The sequence below is a fragment of the Camelus bactrianus genome, chromosome 1 (genome assembly GCF_048773025.1).
Source record: "Camelus bactrianus isolate YW-2024 breed Bactrian camel chromosome 1, ASM4877302v1, whole genome shotgun sequence".
Taxonomy (NCBI): Eukaryota; Metazoa; Chordata; class Mammalia; order Artiodactyla; family Camelidae; genus Camelus; species Camelus bactrianus.
Window position 1 is genome coordinate 99503378 of NC_133539.1, and position 27975 is coordinate 99531352.

General features: G+C 52.3%; 2 protein-coding genes across 2 annotated transcripts; one reads left to right on the forward strand and one right to left on the reverse strand.

Annotated features, from left to right (window-relative positions):
- Window positions 1–7156, reverse strand: ZIC1 (Zic family member 1). The gene is made up of 4 exons (XM_074369874.1): window positions 6574–7156; window positions 2977–4290; window positions 1386–1549; window positions 1–684 (listed from the first exon to the last, which is right to left on the reverse strand). The coding sequence occupies exons 2-4, from the start codon at window positions 3956–3958 to the stop codon at window positions 487–489; spliced, it is 1344 nt and encodes a 447-aa protein (XP_074225975.1). The 5' UTR covers window positions 3959–4290; window positions 6574–7156; the 3' UTR covers window positions 1–486.
- Window positions 4426–27695, forward strand: ZIC4 (Zic family member 4). The gene is given in 7 exon segments (XM_074369882.1): window positions 4426–4892; window positions 7435–10128; window positions 10130–10150; window positions 11317–11401; window positions 17343–17960; window positions 22508–22829; window positions 24897–27695. Coding segments are annotated over 6 exon segments (1161 nt in total). The 5' UTR covers window positions 4426–4892; window positions 7435–10014; the 3' UTR covers window positions 24898–27695.
- The last annotated feature ends 280 nt before the right edge of the window (window positions 27696–27975 follow it).

The window sequence follows — 27975 nt, forward strand, 5'->3', positions numbered from 1 at the left end:
ACCACAACTCCACGATCCCGCCCGCCCGTTCCAACCGAGATATAACTATATACAGAATCCAACAGTACAGTTTTAAGCTAATAATTCTGTATGTACAAGAATGCAAAGCAAAAAAAGAAAGAAAGAAAGAAAAAAAAACCGAATCCCAGAGAGCCTGTTCGGATTCCGAGGAGAAACTGGCCCTCAGGGTTGGCGGCATTTGGTCAGGCGGCCGCCTTCTACTCGACGCCCCCCACCCCCCACCCCTTGGCTACCAAGCCTTTGCCAAAAAAAGAAAAGGAAAGAAAAAGAGGGGGGGAAATTAAAGGTTCGGTGCCTTTTCTCTCTTACTCGGTCCTGGGTCTATTGGCAGGTTTAGAAAAAATAGGATTGTGAGGGTGTGGGTGGGGGCTGTTTTGATGCTCAGGGTTCTTTCAGTAATATGTTGTATACGTGTGTGTGTTCAGTCTCTTAAATAGGGTTTTGTTCGGTGTTTTGTTTCCGATTTTAAACGTACCATTCGTTAAAATTGGAAGAGAGCGTGCTGTGGCCGGCTGTGTGGTGGACCGCGGAGGAGGAGGGCGACAGGGAGCTGGTGGTCGGGTTGTCTGTGGAGGGCGACACGATGGTGGGCGGCGTGGAGGACTCGTAGCCCGAGCTGGCGGCCGGTGAAGGTTGTGAGCCCTGCGAGGAGGATTCGTGGACCTGCGGGAATAAAGTCGCGTTTTTACGGAGATAAAGAGCCGGCGCGGCGGCCGCCTAGGAGGGGTGAAAGCGGAGTGCCGCCTCCAAGCGCGCCCCCCCCCCGCCCCCCCCGAGCCATGGATCCCCTTCAACTCAAGGGAGGCCCGACCAGCGGGACTTGGGTTTGCTTGTTCCGCCTGGCCCTGCAGAGGCAGTGCTCCAGGGAGGCACAGTGCCCCCCGGGACTCACAAAAGAAAATAGATCTGGGAACTGGGAGGCTGGATGTGAGGCCGGAGCCAGAGACGGTCCCTCCCTCAGCCGCTGAACTTTGTTTGCTTAGATTTCGGTGAGCAAGCGCTCAGGCCTGCCTGCAAGACCCCAACTCTGCCCAGCGCTGCCAGCCAAGCCACCATGGCCACAGCTTCGGCAGCATCAACCCGCTGGGACGGCCCTAGCTCCACATCAGTCACAGCGTCTGCTCAAGTGCTCACTTCCTTTGACTTTTATTATTAAACGGCAAATTTAGAACGGCCTTGGGTGCCCCCCTCCCCTTTTCCAGCCCCCGCCCTCTCTGCCCAGCCCCACTAAGTGGAGAGGAACCATTGCCTTTCCGCCTCCACCAGCTCCTGTCACCGCCCGGCTGCCACTCGCCGCCCGACCCCGGCCGCAGAGCTGAGCGGGCTCTTGGCTCCAAGGCCGGCGGCGAGAGCGCGGCGATTACCTTCATGTGTTTGCGCAACGAGCTGGGGTGCGTGTAGGACTTGTCGCACATCTTGCAAAGATAGGGCTTGTCGCTTGTGTGCACGTGCATGTGCTTCTTGCGATCGCTGCTGTTGGCAAAGCGTCGGTCGCAGCCTTCGAACTCGCACTTGAAGGGCTTCTCCCCTGGTGCGAAAGGCGAGAAACAAAGTTCTGGTTAGAACAACCCCCGCCATTCTTTTTAAAAATTCAAACAAATAGAAAAAATAAAAACAAAACAAAACAAAAAGGCAGCGGCCCAGCATTAGCACTTTGCAAGCTCAAAACCCGGGTCTTTAATAAAGTCAAATATAGGCAATGGAATTGTAACTATCTGAACTATTTTAACTTCTAATCCAATTAGATCCAGATTTTATTATTTTATTATTAGCAGTAGTAGTAATGCTGGTAGTTTTTTAGATCCCAGAGTAGCAGCAGTGCTGGTGGCTGCTTTTTCGGCACGGGGCTGTACAAGATGACTTCGGGCAGCTTCTACCTAGCTCTCGGTTTCTAATTTTCACATTCTGGGCTGATTCTCCTGCTGTTTTGCTCTTCTCTCCTCCCCCTACCCCTCCCCGACGCTCCGCACCCCCCTCGTCGCCGCCCCCACCCCACCCCACCCCCTATACACACTCACATTTTATAGGGTAATCTGGGCCAAGAGCTCGGCGCCGCAAGTTCTTCCCTGACACCGGCGTTAAACACCAAGTTCCAAGTGCGGTTCTCAGAAAACACCCGGGGGAACCAGAACAGGGAAGCAGCCTGGATTCCTGGCCTTGTTAGCCCAAGAGACTCAGAATGGCCTGCCCGACCCAGGCTACAGCCCTGCACTCGCTGCGAACTTTTATTTGTTCCCAACCGATCTCTTTTATTTTTAAAGGCCAACTCAGGGCATTCGGTGTTTTGAAAGCCTTCTCACAGAATCTAATTGACCAAAAGGACTTCCCTGTCTACCGACTCTCCTGACTTCTGAAGCCTACTTACAAACAAGTCACTACTAGAATTGGAGCTCTTAAAATATGCGTAAGCCGCCAAAAGCCGCCTCAGGCCCGACTTACTTGCTTTTGCCACTACCCACGCCCCCCTTTTCTGTCTCTGTTTTTGTTTCTTTCCATGCTCCTTCACTGATTTCCTCCAGCTTCCTCAGTTCCTTCCTTTGGCAAAGTCCTCACTAAGGTGCGTAGAGAATGATGCTGGCCTGAAGCAAACATTTAGATTTGCCTGCAACTGGAGCGGCTGGCGCCTCGGCAGACGCCGGAGCCAGCTAGCCATCTATCCCGGCTCCGCGCGCACCAAGGGCTCCGTAAAGCCATGTTTGACTCTTCTCTCTCGGCGTTTCTTATTTCTCATTTTAAAATCTATATCCCTAGATCCTTCTGGTCCGACCCCCTCTGTACTTTATTAGCATTTCAAGCCTTAAACTAAAAACCAGTTCACACTTTCTCTGGCTGCTGGAACCTGACTTCCAGACCCAGCCAAGGTCGTTTTTGCTCACCCCCGCCTCTGACTTTTGGATTTCGGGTCCCAGGCCCGGGATAGGGAGCGGGGGATGTCAGGGAAAGCAGTTTCCGTACCTGTGTGCGTCCTTTTGTGGATCTTTAAGTTCTCAGAACGAGCGAAGACCTTGCCGCAGCCAGGGAAGGGGCAGGGGAAGGGCTTCTCGCCAGTGTGTACGCGAATGTGGTTGACCAGTTTGTATTTGGCTTTGAAGGGCTTGCCCTCGCGCGGACACTCCTCCCAGAAGCAGATGTGGTTGCTCTGCTCTGGTCCGCCGACGTGCTCTACGGTGACGTGCGTGACCAGCTCGTGCATGGTGCTGAAAGTTTTGTTGCACGACTTTTTGGGGTTGGCCAGCTGCTCGGGCTCGATCCACTTGCAGATGAGCTCCTGTTTGATGGGCTGGCGCATGTAGCGGAAGAAAGCGCCGGCGCCGTGATGCGCGGCCATGTTCACGTTCATGGGCCCGTAGCCGTGCAGCTGCGGCGCGGCATAGTGCTCTGAACGCGGACTGGTCACCTGGCCGTACTGCTCAGGCCGCGGGTACATGTCCCCCGAGAAGCCAAGCCTCATCTGCCCGTTGACCACGTTGGGCGACGCATGGCCCGCCGCCTGCTCGTGAAGGCCGGGGAAAAGGAGGTGGCCCGCGGCGTCCGTGTGGCCGTGTGGGCCCCCGAAGCCCCCGGCCGAAGCCGCGAACAGACTGTGTTGCGCGCTGGCTGCAGCCGCCGCGTCGCCAAAGCCCCGGTTGCGGAACAGAAAGTCCCGCGTGGAGTTGAAGGCTGCGCTGGAATAGGAGCCTACGTGGCCCGGGTGGTGGTGATGTCCCAGGGCCGCCGCAGCCGCGTAGCCCGGAGCCTGCGATGTGAAGGCCGTCTGGCCCGCGGAGGCCAGCTCGTGCGAGCTGGGGTTGAGCTTGAAGGCGCCCATGCCGTCGGCGAACGGATTGATGCCCAGGCCCACGTCGCGCTCGGCCACGTCGCCCGCCGAGTGGTGGCGGGACGCGCCAAAGGTGGTCACGCCGATCGCAGGGTACTGGGGGCCAGCGTCCAGGAGCATCGTGGCTGCTCGGGGCGAGCCCCGGCCTCCCCCGCCCCCCCCACCCTCGCCCGCCGAGAAGGGAAAAACAGGAGGAGGAGGAGGAACGGGAGGCGGAGGAAGAGGAGGAAGAAGAAGAGGAGGGAGGAGGAGTCGACCCACCTCGCGAAGTCCTAGCCGGCAGGCAGCGGCGCGGCGCGGCGCGCCCGGGCTCCCGCCTGGCCAAGCGCGGGGAAGCCGGACGGCTGCGGGCCGCGAGCAAGGCGGGCTCCGGCGCCCGCCGAGCAGACCCTGCCGGCCCGGCTCGCACTTTCTCGCCGCTCAGTCTCTGCCGAGAGGATCCCGCGTCAAGGCTGCCCAAGGAAAGGCATGGAGCATCTCAGCCCCCCAAAAAAACTTCCTCCCGGATTTGTAGCATAGAGGAATGTGAGCGCCGGAGCCGCGACTGCTCGCCCTCTCTCCTCCTCGCTCCGTACGCCCCTCCTCACTTCTCCACTAGCCCCTCGCCCTTTCTTTTCTCTCTCTCTCTCTCCTTTCTCTCAGGCTCGCCTCCTCGCTCCTTCACTCTCCTTTTTCCCCCTCTGCTTTTTGCAAAAAAAAAAAAAAGGGGGGGGGAGGGGGAGAAAAAAAGAAAGAAAGGAAAAGCCAAAGAAAAGGCGCAAATCATGCACAATATTGTCTTTTGCGGTTTATCTTCCTGGGGAGAAACTTTCACCTCCTCAGCCGGGCGGTGAGCGCGAGACTGATAGCAGCAATCATTCCTGCAGATAAATGAATTGAAAGGACGACACCGTCCCCCCCTTGATGAATGGGAGCAGGGGGAGACGTCACGTGCTGCTGACGCGGGCGCCCATTGGTGTGCCCGCACTCCCCCCGCCCGCAGCCGCCGCGCCAACGGAGGGCGCGCCGAGGCGCCGCGCGCCGTTCATTGGCCCGCCCGCCTCATCAATCCCAGGTATTGTAAAGCGCTTGACATCCCTTTTTGACAAACAGGGCTGCCAGGAGTAGCAACTTTTTTTTTTAGCCAAAATTTTCCCTCTTCTCATGGAAAAACATTTTTGCCACGATTTCTTTTCCTTTTCGCAGTCATGCACATTCTCTCTCTCTCTCTTTATTCTTATCCCTCTCCCTCTCTCTCTTCCTCTGCATCTCTCTGTTTCTCTCCTTCTCTATCTTGTCCTTCAAACCTGCTCTTAGCTGAGCGATTAGCGAATTCGGGAGTCTCCGAGAACAGGAGGCGGGGATGGGGCTGGTAAACACAGCTAAGGCACTTCCAGAATGTCCCGATTCAGCAACTTTCTTTTCTTTCTTTCCCCCTCTCCGCGCCTTGGAGGGCAGCAAAGGAGGCTTTTGTTATTTGCTCCTTTTGAAGTTCTCTTCCCTCTTGCTTCGTCCCCCTCCTGTTTATAATTTAAGATCTCTGGAGCACACAGGCACTCCACTCTCTCTTTACAAGAAATGTGATTTCTCAGGATAACTGTTTGCCTCGATTTTCTCACTTTTATCAAATCTATCAGGCTTCCTGCTCCCTCCTTCCTCCCCCTCCCCAAAATAAGCACAGGTGGATGGGAGCCCTAACTTTGCAGGTTGAGGGTTTTTGTTGTTGTTGCTGTTGTTAGCAAATTGAAAACATTGTTGCCGATTTTTCCTTTTTTCCTCTCCTGTGTTATTCTATTCTTTTCTCTCTTTCCCCTAGTCTCCCTTGTCTGCCCCCGCTAACCCCTCCCTCTGCACTCCTGTTCCCAACCCGGGCCCCTTTCATTCAGGTAAAACTGTAAATTTCCCAACGCGCCATTGTTCTTCAGGACTGCCCAAAGCTCCCTAGAAATCCCCGAATACTTTTTTGGTATTTAAATCTCCGATAGATAGGACCAATGTAAATTTTGTGACATTCAAACCTTTTCTAGTTCACAAATCAGTCACCCTTGTCACAGTTATTGAAATTCCGCAACTCGCCACACCAGGACGGTGGAAAAAGCGGGCGCGGTCTTTGTTGCCGACCAGGCTTTTGATCGCCAGAGAAAATTTACTTACCTTCAGATGAGTGAGCAGAAAAAGAAATAACACTCCCTTTGATTTAGTTAGGAAAATGCAGACATTTGGATTCAGTGCAAACATACAACACTCGCTTGTTTTCGCGATGCGGCCCTCGATTAACCTGTCTTTGCCCAGCGCAAAGTCTATTCAACAACTGCGCGTAGTTGCTTTTTGTCCCGTCCACAAAGAGCCATTGACTATATATTAAAATGATTGTTGAAAGGTAGAGGAGTATGGCACTTAAAAGCAGGGGGGAAAAATCCCTGTGACTCAATCAATTAAGGCGAGCAACATTTATGCATTTCAAAAAATGCACGCGGATGCGGGGGGTTGGGGGATGAAGGTTGCATTTCTCCGCAGCTCTGTTTAAAACCCAACAGCCTGGGCCGAGGGTTTAGCTGAAGCGTCTGCATATTCATTAGGTCTAATTATTTTCTAGTAAGGAAAACACAAAAAGCCAAGAGTCGGAATCCTTCAATTTGCCCTTTGTTTCTAACTTCATTTGGCTTCTTTGCAGCTGAATCAGAGCCCTAAACTCTTTTCCCAGACAAAGAGACCTCAACTCATCCTTTCACAGGCGGCCCCGTTAGGAAACTCACCAGTGCCCGGGCGAGAGGAAAATGAAAATGAGTATTTTTTGCCCGGTTTCCTGCTCAGGTTGCCCATGTTGGAGAAAGGCAGGGTCAGCGTCGGCCTCTCCTCTTTTCTGGTTTTCTGGGCTTTTCATCGACCAGATTCTTGCTTGGGGTTGACGAGCTGAGCTGCCCTTTCCCTGGGCTCTCCCTGCTCAAAACTAGACTTCTGTAGCTGGGATGGTTTCCCGGTGTCTGACGGGACCTGGCCGAGCTTTGTGCTTGTTGTGCTGGGAAATAGAAATTTGAGAACGAAAAAAAAAAATTCAAATATTCGGTCCCCAGCAACAAGTCTGAGTACAGCAGCCCCCGAATTCCCTGCCAACGTTGAGTGGAACAAGGATGGGGAATGGAGGCAAAGGGCTGGGGCTTGAGGAGTGGGTTTTTTAAGGAACTATTACACACTTTGTTCAAAAAAGATATGTCAGAGCCACTCAGAGTCTTTTCTGCTGCCTACAAGGGGAATTTGGATCCTGCCTCCACTGCGGTTGTAAAATCCTATCTGCAAGGAGAAGTGTTCTCCAGAGGCTGTGCTGCTTTCACCAGGGGGAACAAATATTGAACCCACCTCGCCTGCCTTTCAAAAAAAATAAGGGAGGGGACCTGAGGGGAGAAGGGTAGCCATTGGGAGGGGGAGAGGGAAAATAATTCTTCAAAAAAGAAAAGTCAGTCCTCTCCTCTCCAGTCCGTGGAAAATCCAAGGGGGACGTTGAGAAGAGGGTATTTTTAGGAAACGCGTCCAAATATACAGGGTAAGAGTGAATGTGAGAAAAAAAAAAGTTGTGGGTTGTAGAAGTTATCAAGTGGGATTTGCGGCGCTCTCTGCAGGAAACGCAAGCGGCTCCAGTTCAAAGCCACATGCACCAACGTGACATATAAGCCATTAAAATATCATCCTGACGGCTCATTTCTGCTTCATCATACATTCCCTAACTGCTTCCCGAAAGCTGGAAAAAGAGAAATGAAAGATGACCGCCTCGCTGGAACCACAAAAGAGAGGCTTGGAGGGGTTTGTGGTCCCCCTTCAGCCACCCCAAAGTGATGTGCAGAAATGAGGCGATCCTGGCAACAGGTGGAGCGGGGTAAGTGTGTGAGTCCAGGGGGCAGAGAGACTGGACCTGGACCATCAGCAGCCAGGTAGGAAGCACCCTTATCGGGGCCATGGGCACCCAAACCCCTTTGGGGTAAGAGGCCCAGCTAGATTTTCTCCCTCACCTCCTCCCTCCTTAGCCCCCCAACCGTAGGGACAGGCCCCACCCCACTGACATTGAGGGGAGGAGGGGGCCCTTACGCCAAGGGGCAGCGCTGGGGATGAGTCCATCCCTTCTTCCCAGAGGGAGTGGTGAAAGGGGGACGAATGGGGCTCCCACTGGCATGCGGACCAAGAGCAGCTTGCTGCCTGCCCGCCTTCTCTCTCCTCCCTGTAGATTGCCTAGGTGCCCACCTTTGGCACAAGAAGGGGAGTCGTGGCCCAGAGCTCCTCTCTCCCCGAGTGAGCCGGGCTCGCGTAGGGAGGGGGTCCCTGAAGGCAGCTTCTCCTCCCTGCCCCCACGGGCATGGCAGGGAAGGGCACGGCTTCTCCTCTCCAGGGTCAAAGGAGCCAAGTTAGCCCTCCTGGCAGCAAGATGACAGAGCTTCTCCACCCCAACCTGACGGGGGACGCCGGCTGGGTCCGCTACAGGGCTGGGATCCTCACCCTCAAGCAGTCTGGTCCTGCCTCAGGATGCTGACCGCTGGGATCCGCCCATTGCTCGAGGCCGGCCATGGGTTTGGGTCTTGGCTTTCTTTCTCCTGGATGCGATCGAAAGCTGCGACTAGCTCTCAAGGGAGAAGGCCGCAGCCACCTGGGATTCTGGGCACTACCCTAGAGGCACTGGAAATTAGGGGCAAGTGGGACGGGAACTGAATCAGGCTGTGAAAGAAAGCTAGAACTGCTTCAAAGGTTTAACCGGAAAGTTTGGGGTTGATGAATGGTCCATGGGGAAAGCTGGGAGACAGCAAGTTCTTAGGAATGGCAAAGGGGCGTTGGAGGGGCTGTGAGTTGGTGTGCACCGTCTGCAGGAAACTCCCTTTGGATTCCAAGGTCATATTTCTACCCTCTTCCCAACAACACTGGCCTCAGAGCGACCCTGGACGGGGCACCGCGTTCCCTTCCTCTGTCTAGCCACGGGCTGGTTCCAAGGGACGGTTAAATGTCCAGGCTGTTCCTTCAAGTGACCTGCAAACACAGATTCTCTTCTGGGCAGACGGAGGTCGCCCAGTCTTCACCCCGAGCTGGAGGATCCCGGGCTCTTCCCTCTAGGGAACAGAAGAATGAGAAAAGGCTGTCTCACAACCCAGCCTCTCAGCCCAACTTTCTGGTGCTCGAGGGCCCACTGGAGGGGAGCCAGGTAGCTGCCGGGTACAGCTGGCGACTTCAGGCCACGGGCAGAGGCCAAGAGCCGGGTTTTGACTTTGGCCCGGGAGCTCCCAGGCAGCCTGCAGGGCCCCTGCTCTGCACCCGCCCTGCCAGCGGATCTCTGGCCGAGAAGCGGGCATGACTTTGCCGGCGTGCCTGCGGGTTAATCAGGGTGGAGCAGCGGGGAAGGCTCAGGGACTGAAGTTGCTGGCTTGGGAAGCAGGCTGAAGACGACCTCTGACCTTGGTCAGGCCTGCGCCTGCTAGGGCGACCCCACAACGTGCAGCCTTGGTGTTCCCCCAAAGAAAAATGATGCCTTTTGCCTGTACACACCGGCCCACTGTCAGGGCTCTCCCCTAGCAGAATCAATTACTGAAGCTCATTGGCACTTTTCCTTTTCTCAAGGTGTAGGAAGGAAGGTGGATTCTAAGTCTCCAGGTTGTGCCCTTTGCTGGTGATTCAGTGCTCAGGGCTGGTGTGAGGAGACAAGTCAGGAGCAATCATTTGGGGAAAACCAAGCTGAGTGTTTTTGAGGTTTATATATATCTGGGTTGGTGGGGAACTCAGATCTAGGGGCCCAAGGACTGCTCCTAGATTTTTCCACTCATCCTTCAGCGAGATGACTGGCTTGTTAAGTAGAGTCAGAATTTGAACCAAAGGAGGAGGTATTTACCTGGGTTCGGTGTACAGGCCAGTGATGGAGCTGCTACAGGAGTAGCTTAAGGTCGGTCCCAGTTGCCTGCCTGAAGTCCAGCCTCTGAAACGTTTGTTTGCATGTCTGTGGGTTTCTAATGCACAAAAGACTGCCAGGACCTTGGGGTAGAAATGACCCAGGCCTCTTAAGTGGAGGGCTCGGGGACAGCATTGCTGGTGGACAGAGTTCTCTAGGGAAACTCACACCCATTTCCCTCTGAAGCAAAAAAGTAAATTCTATTAGTTCCAACCAACCAGGACTTTTCCCCGTGCCAGACATCCTGCCATGAGGAAATTTTAGAGCAAGGACGCCCAGCATGCCGCCCTTCTGTAGGAATGCAAAGTTGGGCTTCCTTTCTTTCCTGATTTGTGCAGGAAGGAGCTTCTTACCTTTGGGAACAGATGCCTTTTGGTTAGAAAGAACTGAAAATAAATAAAACCCTCTGGGAAAAGGTGAGTCTAACCCCCTACCCCCACCCCCTCAGGCTTGGACCTCGAAAACAAGGGTGAGGGGAGGGTGAAAACACCCAAGCTAGTTCAAGTCCGGGTTCGGGGCTGAGGGAGGGAGAAAGAGATCTTTGAGCATAGAGAACTGGAAAGCCTTTGAGATAGCAGAGCCCCACTTGGATTTGGCCTGTGGTTCAACAAGTTAAACAACCGCTTGTTCTGGGGGCTGGAGTGTCAAGACAGGCAGACGTCCTCATTGACAGAGAGCTTGCTGTGTTTGTCCAGCCTGAGACCTTTTCAATGACTGTTTGTCTTTCTAGGCCAAATGGAGGGTTGGGGCTGGGTGAATCGCCTCTGTCTGGCTACTCCACTGCCTTTCGCCTTGCCTGATGGATGCAGAAGTCCCCAGGATGGGTTTCAGGCTTTTAGGTGGCCAAAGATTGGGTAGCTCTATGCACAAAGTGAATCTGAAAGGAGTGCAAATATTTGAGGGGGTGGAGGGTTATTTATTTCTGACTTTCTTAACTAAGAAATGTGGACAGCAGGATCAGATGATAGAAACGATCTCCCTCATCTGATCAATTTTATAGTAACTTTGAAAAACCAACCAGGGATGCCTTGCAAATGGGTTAGGTGGTGGAAGCCATGTGAGGGTTAAGGATTCCACACCACCATGGCCATAACAGGATCTACAATCTGCAGAGAAATCCCTCTCCTATCAGGACCAACACTCACAACTCAATTTTTAACCTGCTAAACTCCGAGAGGACACCCAGCCCTCCCTCTCACTAAACGTAGTTAACTTAAAGAAAATGTTGGGGGCTTCCCATACAATCAATTTAAATTCTGGAGTTAGAGATGTTTGAACACTGACTGAAAGGGTGCTTAACTCTACCTGCACGGGAGATTCACAAATGAGTTTTAGATAAAAATCTAGTTGGGAAATAATGATTTTTAATATTTTTTAGTCACCAGGAATACAGTTTTGCAGTAAATATGTGTACTTCCCAGCACAGTACTCTTTTGCCTCCAATCTTGTAAATAGTCAAAGAAACATAGAAAAGCTCTTCAGACCAACACTTTCTTTCCCTCAGACATTCAGGTGCTTCAGTCTTGCCATACAGACATGTAGGAAATTATTTAACTAGTGATTGTCTCTCTTTTCTTCCCAGACTCAAAGTCAGAAAATGAGATACAAGACTTCTTTGGTGATGAGGAAACGAATACGCCTTTACCGAAACGCCCTGAAAGAGTCAAGTAAGTTAATATCCTCTTTTGACTATTGGTTTGCTGAAGTTATTTTTTAAGTAGGAAGCTATCTTTGTATGTTTCTTTAATTGGTCTTTTGGTTATGTTGGTCATGAGTTTTGGGGTGTTTCTTGAGTTCCAATGAAACTGAGAACAACACCTTGGTGTTTGATGCATTTGCACACAAATCAGCGACACAACGTCCCACCAGCAGCCAGCTAATCCCCCTCAATGCCTACTCATCTGGACGTTCTAGAATTAATATTTGACGACTCTCTCATTGAAACAACCACCCCTGACCTTCTGCAGTTCCACTGTCACATTATTCTATGACATATTCATCTTGAATTCATTTCCGGACGATTTGATTGGAATGAGGTTTGACATGTATTGGCTTCCATGAAAGGAGCAGACTTTGATCTTGGTGATGGGGTTTACATGATATGCATCATCTTTACCAGGGACACCAGCCTTCTGCAATGTGGCAGCAACGATGTTCCCACAATGTGGTGTCTGAACGGGGAGTGACTGACAGGCGCTCTGTCAGGAATACCTTCGTTGTGAAGAATTTAATTTAATATTCCATTTAGAATAAGCATATGATTTAGGGTTGAGTGTTTTCCCTTTCAGGCATCTAGTTTTCCTTATTTCAACTACACCACCAGCGGACGGTTGCCTCCAAGGTATTCCCTTGTTCTTAGAAAAAGCAACCTTCTGAACAAAAGTTAAATGGACAACTCAGGAAATGAGTCTCCTCTCTTATTTTGGGATGATTTGATAGCAGAATTCTCAAGAGAGATGTGGTTATTATGTAAAGATGTTGTTCTGGAAGATCCTTTAACCGTGTTTCCTAATCTTTTGTCAAAAGATGTTTTGCAGAACTGGTGCTTGGAAATTAAGTTTTATCCAAGCATATTTTCTTTCATACTCAGTTCCATTAATGGCAATTAAAGCCCAAATTTCTATAGTATAGGGGAGGAAGATATTCCTTTATCTCCAAAACTCTGATAGAGCTCATCTCCTTTGTACAATTTGGGCACGGTCCTACAGTAAGCTCCTGGGATTTAAGTTGTCTACCCCCACCCCGCACCCCATAAGACTAGGGACAACCTCTCACCGGAATCTTGAAGTCTGTCTGTGAATAGACTATGAAGACACTTGCCTCTTGTTTTGGTGTTACACTGGCCAGAAACAGGGAAGAAAGGATTGAACAAGTGACTACAGACCTAGGTATAGAACATTCAAGTAACAAGTCTTGTGCTTGGTCAGGCTCTGTGCAGTGGCCCTCAGCTCCTGAGATCCTGCTCGGAGTATAACCCATGACAGATAATCATCATTTAACATTGTTTAAAAGATCAAAGTGGAAAAATAGGCCAACTATTGATCTAAAATCTCCCCCACTTCTTTTTCTCTACAAAGAAGAGAAGTTAAGACATTCTCCCATTTGAGGCAGTGATGTGAGGAGCTCTGGAAGATGGTAGGGCCACCAAATGTCATATGTCTATATAGCAGGACTAGAAAATCACTTTAGTTTACGATACAGCTTTGTCATGGCTGGGGTAAACAAGGGTGCTTAAGGCATGATTCTGGGCATGGGAAGGATGTTTGGACTCTGGGGGTGGAACTTGCTCTAAACAGTCCCCCTTGAAAACCTCGAGTGCTCCTTTGACCTCTGCTGAAGATCTGCGGGCTGCAGGATGTCTCTTTTTTTCCCCGCAAATCAAGCAGAAAGGTAAACTCAACAACGCTATACCCCCCAGCATGGTTAGGAATAGAATGCTTCAGTCAAGCATTTGGTATTCAGTGTGGTGAGAGAAATTTCTGGAGGAAAAATTCAGAGCACAACTGAGGGACACTACTACTTGTCCTGCTCAAGAATAGTCAATAAAACCTGGAATCCTTGCTACCTGAGCCCTGGAAGGAATGGCCCTGAAAAGTAAAATATTCCTCCCTGACATTGGTGCCCCACCTGCAGTTTGTGTTTAGGTAAATACTGCTTTGGGGCTTATTTCAGAGATATTTCTTGAAGACCCTGATGGCATCATCCAAAGTACCCCGTCTACAAATATTAATGAGTGAAATGGCTTTTTTTCTCCCTATCTCTGTCCTAGGGAAATGTCCCTCAGGACATTGGTCCCATTGCTCTGTTTAGCCAAACAAGGCGTAAACCATGTGGCTCCAAGGAACTTGCAAAGATCAGGCAATCTTAGTGACCTTAGGTTGACTGACCCCTAACTACTCAAGAGGCATCTATCCAGGATGGGTCCAGATGTTTTCAGTGCTTCAAGAGAAGGCTGCATCTGGGAAGGAACTCCCTGGGGCCAGGTTACGGTCGGTGAATTTGGCTGAGTCAGATGTATCTGCCCTTTCACTGTTGGCACAAAAAGCCATACACATTTTCAAAGCTTTTCAAGGGTAAATTTATTATGAGAAAGTGTGTTGTGTAGAAACAATCTATATATATATATAAAGCCTCTACTTCTATTCCCTGGAGTCTATGGAATCAGTGCTTAGAATTCAGGAGGTCCACAAGTTGGGATGGGAAAAAAATTGCATCTTAGTTTTCACCGCCTTGGAATGGAACGTTATAGTTCTCTTCTATTATGGCTGTGAGTAGCAAACACAGGATTATTAAAGTTCACTAGCTTCATCAAGCTTTCAAAAGGGCCCATAGCATAAACAACTTAACTATCCCTGTTCTGTACTGTTGTTCAAAGCTTTAGATGCAGATGTGGTCACAGTGTATATACTAAGTGATCCATTTTTGTGCAAATCAGAGTTTTAATGGAAGCCAAAGTAGATGGCGAGTTTGACAAACATCCTGAACAGCAGATTGTAGATCACCTTCTTTCAGATGGGAAAGAAAATATTTTAATTGCTGGACTGCAGCAGAAGTGCCCCAGCACTAAGGCCTGAATGCTCCAGAAGGAGTTGACTAAGTTCTGTGTTGAGGAATGGCTAGGGGAAACAAATGACTGGGCAAGGAGTTTCAGAAAGAGACACACTGGTTTGGTTTTGGGTTTTGGTTTTTGTTGTTTTCAGAGCCCTTCACGGGTTTGCCTAGACATTTTCGCTGTGGGAAGCCTTGATACCACTCACTAAGAAGTGGGAACACCTGCAAACAGGACCTGGCCAGTGCTTTGAGGAAGGGAAAACAGGGTGGGGAAACAGAGAGGAGGCACCTGTGAGCAGAGGGGCTAAATCCCAGAAAGTGAGAGTGTGAAGCCAGGAAAGGAGACAAATCTTCAAAGTGTAGCATCAACACTGCTGTGTGGAAGTCTCCTTGGTTTCCAGAGTAGAAGAGGTTCGGCTGTCAAATGCTCTCCCTTCAACTTTTTTTTTTTCAGTGCTAACGCAGCATCTATTGGTAGTTTGCTTAAGCTCTTCCGGCTGGAGGAGCAGAAAGACCTGGACTTGTCAAAGCCGAGGGAAATTGTGGAAGTTAATCCCCTGCTAAAATGCAGCCCTGAGTGGGGAACAATGCATTAAATGAAGGTCTCAAAGAATCTGCCAACTATTATAAATAAGTTAATTATTTAAAAAAAATTAAAAGAAACCCGTATTTACTGACCAGGAAATGTTTAAGAATAGTCCTTGGTGCTGGGGATGGGTGGGGCAGCTCAATCAAGGAGTTCTTGTAATCCGTCCAAACTTCTCACCTCTGCTAGGGGAACGGGGTCTTTCACTCAATCCTTAAAAATCCAAGCCTTTCACTGCTTTGAGGGAGCTTTCTATGGCCGCAGGGAGGCCCAAGTACTTACGCTGGCATTTTCGGCTACTGAGTGCAGGGCAGGATTTAGGGCTCTTTAAATCGCCGGGCTGTGCAGCCGGCCCTAGCCGGTCGGCGCAAACAAAGGACACTCCCCTCTGTTTATGCCACACTCGGCCGGGCCAGAACTGAAGGTTTTTCCCACTGGCCGACCCCCAGCCCCAAGATAGCGGAACCCGCAGCCCAGGAGGGCGTCTCGGGAGAGGAGGCCGAGGCCCGCAGTCATTCTGTCTGCCTGGGCCGGGAAACTTGGCAAGCGAAAAAGCCGTGAAGGCAAGCGAAAAAGATAGACTGGCCGGGCCGTGGGCAACAAGTGGCCGGAGGGACCCGAAAGTGGAAGCGATTCTTAAGCCCCTTTTCCCAGAGGCTCTGTCTGGCGGCAGGGTACAGAGCTTCAGCCAGCAAATTAACAGTGTGAGACCTGGGGCTGAGGACCTGCTCCTCGCTGCGCTGCGCTCGCCTTTGTTTCTTTGGCCCATCGGCCCGAGGATCGGTGTGATTTGCGGAGGGGAGAATTCTTAGGCCCGCTCAGGAGGAAGGTGTGGGTTCGAAGCCAGTTTCTCCCAGATCATCACCGTCTCCAGCCCACTCCTTGGTCCCGATTCAGGGCCAGATTCTCGGGTCTGCCCGTCTCCGGGCGCTCCAGACACCCGGGAGGAGGAGCCGGCAAGGCTAACTGGGAAGAATGGACTGGAGAGAAGGGAGGAGGGGAGGGGAGAAGAAAGGATCCAAGTAGGAAGGCGAGTGTGGTCAGGGGGTTCGGGGAAAGGAGAGCGAGAGAAAAAGAGAGGGAGAGAGCGCAGAGCGACACTAGGAAATTCGGAGAAAGTGTGAAAACAAAATTAGGCTTAAGGGCCTCTAGCCTAACAGTTCCTCTGCTCCCGGCCGCCTAGTCTGCAGCCGCCTGTCCTCCCTGGATCCTGGCCCTCGCCTACTCCTGACTCCTGGGACAAGCTGCTGAAGCAGGCCGTCGTCCGGGCACGCCTGGTGCTGCCCATCAGCCCCAGCAGGCCCGGGTACTCTGGTCTGCCCTCTGGACATTACGTGCAGCGTAACGCCCCCTCCCCAAAGTCTTCGTGAATGCAGGCACAGCCCAGCCCCGCTCACTTCCAAGAGCGGCGAGGCAAAGCAGAGCTGCCCAGCTTTCGGGAGAGAAGGGGGAGGGGGCTCACCAGTAGAGAAAAGAATCGGTGCCCGGGTCAGAGCGCATGAGCAGTAGACGCATGAGATGGGGGTTGGGGAGGGGAGAGGGAGCAGTTGTGACTCTGTGTGTGTGTGTGTGTGTGTGTGTGTGTGTGCGCGCGCGCGCGTGTATGTGTGTATCCGCGTGCGGAGGGACCTGTCATCGCTGACGTCGGACCGGGCCGCGGGCCAATGGGCGACCCAGGCGATTGTTCCTCTCGGCGGGCCGGGGCCACGGCCCCGAATCTCTATTCACTTCCTCACGCGCCCCGCTGCTGCCTCTGTAGTGTACAGGATTTCAAGTACGCATTAAAGACCGAGAGAGGGAGGAAAAAAAAAGTCACAACCCAAAACTTGAAGGGAGGAAAAAACTTTGCAGAAGTTTTTTTGTGGTTGTTCTTTCCCCTCCCCGCTGTCAGGTGATGGTGGCGTGAGCGGCCCGACCTAAGGAGCTCCGGGGAGTCCCAGCCGGGATGCAGCAGGCCTCTCTCTCCCAGCCGAGCTGGGCAATGAAATTTGTATATATGGCTGGGGCGCTTCGAAACCACCACCACCTACAACATCACCACTTTCCCCACTTCCACTCCCTCGCTGGGCGCCGCAGCCCGGAGCGCCCCAGCCCAGAGCGCCCCAGGGAGTTGGTCACTGCTTGGAGCGCAGTTCGGACTCCTTTGCAGCAGAGCCTAGGGACCCCCAGCAACCCACAGACTCAGCATTTCGCACCCCACTGACCCTTCCACCTACCCCGCCGCCACCATCGTTCTCCTGCTCATGAAGCGACAGGGGGCTCTACGGAACAGCCTCCCAGCCGGTCCGCGGTGGAGGAGCTTGGCCTCGCGCTGTCCACCGGGGTCGCTGCCGCCGCCGCCGTCTGGCTCCGGGTCCCGGCTTTGACCACAGAGGCCGTGGTGTGGCTGGGCTGGGCCTGCCCCCTGGGGCCCGATAGAACGCTCAGCCCACGCCACCCATTCTCACTCGCGCTATTTGTCTCGACAACAGGTAGCAGCTCTGGACACCATGGCCCCCAGCTCGCTGCCTCCTCCAGCCCCTCGGTGTTCCCGGGCCTTCACGAGCAGCCTCCCCAGGCCTCCCCCGGCGGCACTTTGAATGGACTCCTGCGTCTGGGTCTCCCCGGAGACATGTACGCGCGGCCGGAACCTTTCGCGCCGGGACCTGTGGCCCGCAGCGACGCCCTAGCAGCTGCCGCAGCCCTGCACGGCTACGGGGGCATGAACCTGACCATGAACCTCGCAGCGCCCCACGGTCCCGGCGCCTTCTTCCGCTATATGCGTCAACCCATCAAACAGGAGCTCATCTGCAAGTGGCTGGCGGCCGACGGCCCCGCGCCCCCGCGCCTCTGCTCCAAAACTTTCAGCACCATGCACGAGTTGGTCACGCACGTCACCGTGGAGCACGTCGGCGGCCCTGAGCAGGCCAACCACATCTGCTTCTGGGAGGAGTGTCCGCGCCAGGGCAAGCCCTTTAAAGCCAAATACAAACTTGTAAATCACATCCGCGTGCACACGGGCGAGAAGCCCTTCCCTTGTCCTTTCCCGGGGTGTGGGAAGGTCTTTGCTAGATCAGAAAATCTCAAAATACACAAAAGAACTCACACAGGTCAGTATTCGGCACTGTCTGTCTCGTGCGGACCTTCTAGGGGAGCAGGGGGTCTCTTCCTGGCCCTCGCGGCTGGATTTCCTCAAGTTCCACCTGGGGGGAGGAGGGATGTTTGGTGTTTCCATGAGCTAAAGTTCATAAAATATTAATTATGCCCTTCTATGGGAATCACAGACGTTTCCTGAGACTGTGTGTGGGAGGCTAGTGTGAGATTTCTGCTGTGGGGAGAGGGTGAGGGTGAACGTGCTTGGGTTTCTGTGTGTGCAAATGTGTGATCCCTGCTTACTGAGTTTGGTTTTAAGGTATTTTAAAAGGCACTGTTCCCAAAGTCGTAAAGACATGGGAACAATTTAATTTTTGCCTGTCCCTTTGGAATTTTGTGGCAAGCACTCTTCCAATGGTCAGCTTGATAACCTGATTGCCACTCGAACTGAGAGCTTATTAGGCCCTTGGTGCCTTTTTTAGGATTTGGGGTCTTATGGGCTAACTTTGCCCCTGTTTTGAAGCCTTGGTGACCAAGACTTGGGACCTTTCACAAACCCTCCCATTTGCTTTAGCAGAGACCCAAGGAGACTCATCTGCTTTAAATGTCATTTACTGAGCTGTTAAGTGAAATGGGGACATGTGTCAACCACATCTGTTAGTTCTAGTTAACAGAAAGAAAAGGAACCTGCTCAGGAGCCTGAAAAGTTCAACTCCTCTGGCCAGAAGCAACTCTAATTAATGCAATTGCAAGGAGAAAGTTTTCACACTTCCCAGAACAGCCTGTAAAGTTACATTAAATAGTTTAGCAGCAATGTTTGTATTCTCCTTAGCTAGGGTTTTCTTGCCCCCACTTGCCTTCCCCTCCTCCATTTTGGGGGCGGGAGAAGCGGATGGTTGGGGAAACAGGATGAGATAAGTTCCAGTTTGGTGCCCAGCTTGTATTCCCTGGCACTCTGCCTTACTTACCTCTGTTCTTGGTGGAAACATCAGCAATTATTAGTCAAAGAATTTCTCCAGCCTGGTACTACCCAGGAAAGAAGTTTGCTAAATCCCACCTTCTCCCCCCAAATTCTGCCATCTTGGGAAATATTCCTGGCCAGGACATTGGCCCACACGGATGCCAGATCGAAGTCCACTTTCAGTTTCCTAGTTTATTTCCGGAAATGTACGGTTTTTCGGAGCTGGTTCCAGGATCCCCCTCAACCCTCTGTCAAGCACCCCCCCCCCATCTCCTTGAGTTTTATCCAGGGGAAAGAGGAGGGAAGTGAGGCCCTGATCACCGCCCTCAGGCCCCGCTACTCAATGAGCTGGCGGCTCGCACCGCGAAGATAGACTCGCAGTCCTGAGCCAGAGAAGGAACTCATTTTTAATGACGGGGGGTTTTAAACAAACAAACTTTTACTGCTCTTTGCCGGGCTACTGTTTGAAGTCCGTGAAGCAGAAAATGGTTAAATTCTCAATGCAATCGACCTACAGCAGAGAAGCAAGTTCAGTGCGCCCGAGCTGGCTCAGGTTTGCGTCTATTCATAACAGAATTCTAAGTGCATCCTTTCCCTTCCACCGGCAGCCTTGATTCATTATCACCGGAGTTTAAAATATAGAGAGAGAGTCTCTTCTGCTCTGGCATTTCCCTCAAACCCTCCTTCTAAGTAATGAAAAGAGGAAGAAAAAAAAAAACCCAAATGTTTCTCAAATGGCAATAGACCTCACTGCAAATTATTCATGAAGACAGTTCTCTATTCAACAGGAAAATAATTGCCTTTTCAAATATTAATGGCGTTTCATTTCTTCGAGTCGCGGAAGCGGCGAATAGGAGCTGCTTGCTCTGCAGTCGCGATTTTCCCGGGTCTGAATCCCGGGCCTGGCTTCCGAGGCAGCGGCTCCGAGACCACTCCGACAGCTTTCGCTTTGCGGCGGTCACAGCCATCCCGGAACAATGGTGCCGCCGCGAGGGAGCCACGGGCCCGCCGCCCGGCGCCCTTCCCAGGACCCCTGGGTTGGGGGCTCGCCCCACTCTCCCGGGCAGTCAGGAGAGGGAGGCAGGGCTGGGATCCGAGGTGGAAGAGGAGAGACCGCGCCGGGGCGGAAGGGCCCGGCTCAGCCCGCCCAGCCACAAGTGCGAGAAAATGGCGCGAGTCGCACTGCCCCGCCGCCGCCGCCGCCGCGGCCGCCGCCGCCGCGGCCGCCACCGAACTTTGTCGGGCGGTCCTGGCGCCGGGCCGGGAGGAGGCCTCTCCCGGCTGTTGAGCCTCTGGGAGGAGACTCCGGGCCTTCCACGACTCTGCCTCAGGCCCAGGCTGCTCGGGGCGGGCTGCGGAGCCCTGGCCCAACCCTGCTTCTCCACATCCATCCACCCACCCACCAAGGGCGCAGCGCCCAGACCAGGTGGGAGGGAGGGGGAGGGAGGCTGCGTGTTGGGGTGGGGGTGCGGGTGCAGAGTTAAGCGAGGAGTCCTGGGCTCCTACTGCTGCTTTGAGAGGCCGGGAGGGCGCGGGGGCGCGGCCTCACCTGGCCTCCCAAGGGCCTTGGAACTTCCAGGCGGCCCAGATCACATTCTGTGCCCTGCTTTTTTCGCCTCAGTTCCTCGTCTGGGACGAAATCATTCCTTCTGTTTTACGCGAAAGTCCACCAAGGCGCTCACACGATGGGATAAGTGTGCGTGGGAGGGGGGGCAATACTTGGGGGTGACAATAGACCTCAAATTCCATTTCCTTCTGTTATTTCAGCAAATCTTGCTTACTTTTGCACGCCCTGAATGACATGGTTCTTGTAAGTGATTTTAGAAAGGAAAGAAGGGAGGAAGAAAAGTTTTAGTTTTGCAGATGCTAACAGGGATCAGAGGGGAGAAAACAAGGGACAAATAGGGACACTAGTTTATTCTGCATCTTTCTCCTATTGTTTAAAAAAATAAAATTGTACCGATATGCCGAAAAATGGCAGATGCCAGCACTGTCCAGTGTTCCACTGTACTAACAACACTCTGCAGAGAGAGGACGCAGCGGCCGCGCGGTTAGGAGCCCTGGGCTCCTAACCTGCCTCTGAGTGGAGGCGAAGGTTGTGTGCAAACCTCTGGCTCAGCTGAAGCCTCAACAGGGCTTGGGAATAGGGGCATTGTTTGTTCAAACATGCCCCAAAGCACCCGTCTTTCCTGGAAGCGGCGGGAGAAGCGACCACAAAGGCAACAGTCCTCCAGCCGTACATCTCTTTCTCCTTAGCCAGACGCTTGGTAGCCTTTCCCTCAACCCAGGGCGCCCGGCGGCATCCTTTTGTTTAAAGCGCCCGGACACTTCTTCCCCTCCTTTCCGCAGCATCTGCAGCTCCAGCGGGAATCTGGGCTTCCGGGTTCTTGGGGTCCTTTCCTCCCCTTACCCACGCTAGCGAATCCAGCCGGCGTTGAGCTCCGGGACTGGGGCTCCGTCCTCGGCCAGTATTTCCACCCTAACGCGCGCTCGCGCCTTCCTGCGGCTCTACAGGGCATCGCACCACCGATCTGAGCCCCTCCCGGGTCTACCCCGTCTGCCCGCTTGTCCTCCGGTCCACGGAGCCGGGCCTGGCCTGACCGCAGCAGCTGAGCTCATCCTGAAGCCGCAGCGATCAAGGGCGCGATTGCAGGAGAGGCCTCGGATCCTGCTCGGCCCAGGCAGACTCTGCCTTGCCAGCCTCTCGGCTTGGGCCTGGGAGGCCGGACCGCGGGGCGATGGGTGGTCTGGGGAGGCCAGTCGACTTCTCACAATCAGTTAGGACTGGGAGAGTAGCTGCCCATGGCAGAGTCTCCGGGAGGCCGCTGGAGCAGCGTAATAAAATATTATTGCCGGCGCGCGTAACTGGAGAGATCCCGGACGGTTTAGGCAAGATTTGAAGAATGCTGCTAAATGTTTGCCCTCAGGGGGTAGAGGGGAAGGGGGAGGGGGCTTCATTTCCCGTAAAAATCGCGTCTGAAGTGAATCATTGCTCAGAATACCTTTCCGTGCAGCACAAATTCACATTATGCACATGCCGTGTGCATCGGCTGCGCATCCTTAAATTGTTCCGTCTACTTGGCGTTTGCACAAAACCGACTTTAGGAAACAATTTGGGCCAGGACGGGATGTGTGCAGGGTGGATCGCTGGGCGGGGAGGGGAGAGGCAGAGACGTCTGGCTGGAACAGCAACTTTAAACTGAGCAGATGCGAACTCTTCAGTCAACTCTATTCTCTGGGCAAAGGTGCTTCTGGATCCAAGTGGAGAAAATTTGAAGGAAAACAACCGGAGGGGATCAGGGTTTTCCAGAATAGAAACTGGACTAAGATGGAGTCTTTGTCGCTCCTCCTCCGTACCCTCCCCCCAGGCCCGGGCGGGAGAGGGGGAGGGGTGGAGGCGGGCTGGAGGGAGCTCAGGGGGCGCGCTCTGAGCAGGGAAGGGGGTGCCGGGCCTAAGGCGCCAGGGAATGAGGTTTCTGAAATTTTTTACTGCTCCTTTCCCCAAAAATGGAAGAGAAACTGGGGGGGGGGGGGGGAAGGGTGGTGAGGCCGAGCCAGGGCCACGGCCCACGAGCACTAATGTCTCTGCGTTGCCTCCACCAGGGGAGAAGCCCTTCAGGTGCGAGTTCGAGGGCTGCGAGCGGCGCTTCGCCAACAGCAGCGACCGTAAGAAGCACTCGCACGTGCACACGAGCGACAAGCCCTACACGTGCAAAGTGCGCGGCTGCGACAAGTGCTACACGCACCCCAGCTCCCTGCGTAAGCACATGAAGGTGCACGGGCGCTCGCCGCCGCCGCCGCCCAGCTCTGGCTACGACTCTGCCGCTCCGTCTGCCCTGGTGTCGCCCTCGTCGGACTTCGGCCGCGAGCCCCCGGTGGCCTCCTCGGCGGCGGTGGCGGCTCGTGGTGCCGACCTGAGCGAATGGTACGTGTGTCAGGGCGCGGGCCCCGCCGCTGCTATCCCCGCGGCGCCCCCCAGCCCCGCGCCGCCACCTGGCCCCGCCGCTGCCGCCGCCGCCGCCGCCGCCGCCGGTATTAGCGCTGCTGCTGGGCTTACTGCTTCCGCGTACACTGACTGCTAGGTCTAGGCCCGGTTATTGAGGCTTGATGAGAGCGTGAGGAGGGAAGAAGAGAAGTAAGGGAGGGAGGGAGGAGGAAGGTCACCACTAAGAGTTCATTGAATATGCCGGTATAATGTCCATTATCTTAAAATACAAATATGGTACCCATGTGGATTCTCCCATCACACCCAGCACCCCCACCCATCCACACAGATGCCCTTGTGACTGGGTAGCATGAAAGCAGTGCTGGGGTAAAGAAAACAGAGAGACACAGGCAGAAGTTAAAAAGAAAACATTAGGAGAGTTAATGCGCTATCTTGGCAACTGCAGGCGGCGAAAGTAAAACCACAAAGTCCTTGAGTGGTTCACAGAATGGGAAAAAATTTTTTCCAGGCCTGGGCCGCTTGGATTGCCACCCCATCTCCCTTCCCAGGTCCCAGTCCGAGTCTCCTCGGAAGTTCCTAAGGCGGGATAGTGGCAGAGGGAATTCCTGAGCCGTTGTCTTCCCTCCTGCTGCCTTCCCCTTTTGACTCCCTCCTCTCCCCCCTCCCCCAGCTATTCAAGTCCCAGATCCAAAATTTCCCAACTACTTCGGTAAAGGATATTGGGGGAGGTGGGGTGGGGTCAGCACCTTCCCTAGGCAGTACATGCCCCTCCCCCATAGACTGGCCTAAGCACACAGATCTGTCTGCCTGCCTGTCTGCTCCGTATGCTTTATATACTTGGGGGAGGTGACGAGTCCAAACAACAAGAAATACAGACAAAAGAGCACTGAAGGGGCTTTAGGATTCAATGCTCTGAGGCCTCCCCAGACCAGCCACCCTTTCCTCACACCCCACGCTGCTTGAGGTGCTGCCTGTGGATCTTGTGAGTGCTTGGAGTTGGGGGTGCAGAGTGTGCCAATGACGTCACTGAGCCTAGGCCTCCACAGCAAAAGGATCTGGCCTAGGTGACAGTGTCTGGATGAATCGTGTCAAATCAATTGTCAAAAATCGCACAATGTTGGTCTTATTTAAAAAGGTCAGGGAGGGGGAAACAAGCAATGAATTGCAATAATAAATATTTTAAAGGCAAACACCCAATGGGTCTAGACTGAATGTGTATTTGGTATGCTGGGCACCAAATCCCCTGAAAAAGAACCAGATGTTGGCGGCAGGGGAGAGGAAAGTCTTTGCAGTTGTTGCCAATGGGGAAAAAGATCAGAGCCTGGTTCCCAGTCTGCCACCATCTGCAGGGGATGATGGTGCTGCCCCAAAATTCTTGCTAAGATTTGGGGGGAGGGTGGGAGAAGACAATGACAGGGGTAAAAAGTTTTGGTAGACCCATCCCAGTCCCCTAAGAATTTGGAGATAAGGAAGGGTGTAGTGCTCCTACCCAGGAGGAGCCCCTGAAGAGCTCAACTTAAAAAGCTGAAGCCAGCAAACAAGCCCAGGTTCTGTCACTCTGCTGGGTTTCCTTCTGCTCTTTCCTCTTCAGTCACTGTTAGAGGACTGTCACTCCTGCCCCGATACCATCAGATAAATAACGTCCTGACTGGAGAGGGACTGTTTTCCGTATCTCTGACAAAATCCAAAATCTTCCAAACACATCCCTAGTGAATCCGTCCTGTGGAAGGGGATCTGCAGTGCCCTTCCCGTCCTGCTCCCACAATAGGGCCCAGAGGCCGCCTAGCCAAGGGCCTGCGGTCGGCAGCAAACGACTCCTTCCCATCTGTAAACACCCTCCCCGCCACCAAGGTGCAGAGGGCATCTGGGGAACTTGCTTTTTCTGAAGATGTTAAAAAATGTACCCCCGCCCCAAAGAGGGCTCATTTCTTTCTCTTCTATTTCTAGGCCCCATTTTGCCTTCCACTCCCACCCAAAATAATGAAATAAAATAAAAATGCGTCGACGGTCACTAATCGCCTTTAATTTTTCATTTGCTTGTTACAGATGTCCACCGCGTTGCTCGCAAGGTAATCTCGCCCGGCGCAGCTGAGCGCCCGCATCTCGCGCCTGCGACATCAAAGGGCCCGCGCACAAAGCAATGTTTCTTCGCCACGGTGCATCTTCATGGTAAGTTAGGATTTCTATGGCAATGGGCAAGTCTCACTGAAATCCTGAAAGGCCGAGCCTGGAGCCCGTCCAGGCTTTTCATTAAGGACATAATATTTACGTCTAACAGGCCTTTTTTCTTGTGTATACAAGTATATATTTTTGTTTGACGCGGACTAAATCATTTTCATTTAATTTCCGGTAAACAAAACCCACGCGAATGGGCACTTGTTCCCGATCATAATAAAAATGGATAATAATGTGAGGGAAGAAAAGGGCCGCTTGAATCGCCGCTCAGCCCCTTTTGTTTCTGCTTTCTGCGGTGATCAGAGGGCGCATTTGGGTTTGATGGCGAGTTTCTAAAGCCGAGGAAATGGTTTGTAAGAGGGGAAAGAAAAGGAGAAAGGTCTAATCAAGCTCGGGTTGTTCAAAGAGTCGGGTTTTGGGGTTGAAAGTGTGAGTTTGACGGTGCATCAGCATGCCGCGTTAGGCTCGCCATGGAAATGCGCGCAGGGAGCGGCCGCTTCAAAGGCGGCACACTTCACTGCAGACACTCTATTAAGATACATTTGCGTTGACCTTTGCTTTCACGCCATTTAATACTGTCACTGCGCTCTCCAGTATGTACTTCCTCCTGAGGACCTTCCTCGCCAGCGTTTAGGGGTTCACCTTGCACTCTGATGGGGGGGGGGCGCTTTGGAGCCAGGGACGCTTTCGGGAAAGGGAGGAGCCGGACTCCGTGCATCTTGACTGCGCCCCAAAGAGGCTCCAGGGTCAGAAGTAAATAACTTTAGGGCAAGCTCAGAGGCTTAACAAATGAGCATCCCCAGCTCCGTTTGTGCCCGGAGCCTCTACATCTCGAGCAGGGTGGAGGCCTGAATTTGAATGGGACTTGGAGGAAGGAGAGGAGACGCCCTGGATAAGTCTAAAGAGTTCAGTGCCTTTGGGACACTTGCACTCTGGCCCCCAGCACAGCCCATTCTGCCCCTCTATCCCAGAAGTTTCTTACAACCCCTCCCCCAACTTGATTCTCCCCAGGGTAGGGTGTATGGTACCCCTCCAGCCTGGTCTGGCCTTGGGCACTGGCTGAAGAGCCCAAGGCCAAGGGGATAGGGAAGATGGCAGGAAAGTTAGAAGTCCATGTTCCCTTAATTGTCTTGTTGTTTATTTTATCCAAGTACCCCAGTGAATAGGGGAAAAATAAACAAGGTAGAAAAAAAATCAAACAGTGGAGTCTTCTTTAGTGCCAGTCCTTGTGGTTGAATAAAAAGGATGGTCTGCTTTCTATTGAGCTGAGAAATCTTTGAAGTGGGAGTTATTATCTGAGACATTCCTGCTTGTCGTCCTAACAACGCTGATGAAACGTAAAAGGTTCTTTGTCAGCGATTTGTTCTCCTCTCTGTCAAATTCCCTCTGCCCCGTTAGTTTCAAACCGTTTCTAAAGAGATAAAATCAAACTTCTTTTAAAAAAAAAATACACGCACACTACACTAACTAGTAACTTAGGGCTAAGTCCTGCAATGAGAAAAACAAAAGCAATGCAGAGACATCAGGCCCAGGGCCTGTGGAGGTGTGCAGACATTGAGGGGCCCTTTGCACAGGACATGGGACATGGGAGAAAGAATTCAGAGACAGTGCAGGCAGAGGGGATGTACCCTAAGCCCACACTGTGTGTCTGCTTCTCTCTGCACTGGTCTGCACTCAGTCAGTCCAAGTCATGTCACCTGGATGAACCTCCTTGGGGGAATCCCTCACGCTCCCAATATTCTTACTCCAGATCCTTGGAACGGAAGGCTGAAGCCAAGCAATTGTTAATATTTCCTGATCCTTCAAAGACAATCTCTGCTAAAAATAGACCCATTGTAGTGTTTTCTTCTCGCTAGTAGCAATCAGCAAGCCCTTTCTGCCGTTAATAGAAGGAGAGTGGCTTGAGGGAGAGAGATGTTTTTATAATTTCCTGTTTTCTTCAGAATCTTGGCAATTGGAGTTCAGAAGATCCACGACCCCAAAGTGCATGCAAACGCCCCCCTCCCCATCCACATGTGCAGTTCTTCATTTCATGTTGTGTCCAGGAAAGAAACTTTCACCCTGTCCAGCTTTCCCCAAACCTTCTGATGTGGTTTTGAAGGTGGTTTAAATAAACAAGGATGTAGCAGCCTCCCCATCCCGTTTGTGCTGACTAAATGATTTGTAAAGAAGTTTCCTCAAGCTGTAACCCATGCTGTTATTATAGTTGCTACAAAATGTTGTCTCTTATATTGATTTTTATTTGTTTACTGGAGGTCCCCATATGTTTGTTTATATCGCTAATTTATGGGAAAATGTAATGATTGCAATGAATGTGAATTATACAGACAGGCAAATTTTTGTAATCATAACTCACACATGTAAGAAAGCCTGACTGAAACCTTAGAGTATTTGGTACCCTCTCTACCCACACAGTTTGTGATTTATCATCTGTCCCCTTAGCATCCTTAAATTATGAACTACCTTGAAAGGAAAAAAAAGTTGTTATGTATTTGACTAAAGGTGATTGTTGAATGAAAACATAGTCGAAAGCTGTGGTTTAATCTTGCTGTAAATATGTAAAAATGAATTAAAATCTGTGATTCTTTTTCCCTCCAAAGACTTTTGTGCACATGAAGCTCCATTTTGCTATTTTGTTTGGAAATAAATAATGTGATGTTCCCCTCCCTCTTTTGAATCTGAGTGTCCAGTTACTGCTTTCTCATCCTGAGAGAGACTTGGGGCCCTCGCACAGCATCCCACCCTCTTCCCTGCCTTCCCTCATGGCTTCGCAAAAACAGCTCTGCAGCCTAGTTGTTCAGGGCAGCAGAAGGGAAGACCCACCAAAGCAGCCTTTGTAGAGGAGACTTCCCTTGCTCCTAGTTTCACCACATTGACACTGGCACTCATGGACAGGTTTCCATTACGGAAGGGAAAAAGGTAAACGATGCTCAGTGTCTCCGAGGAAAGA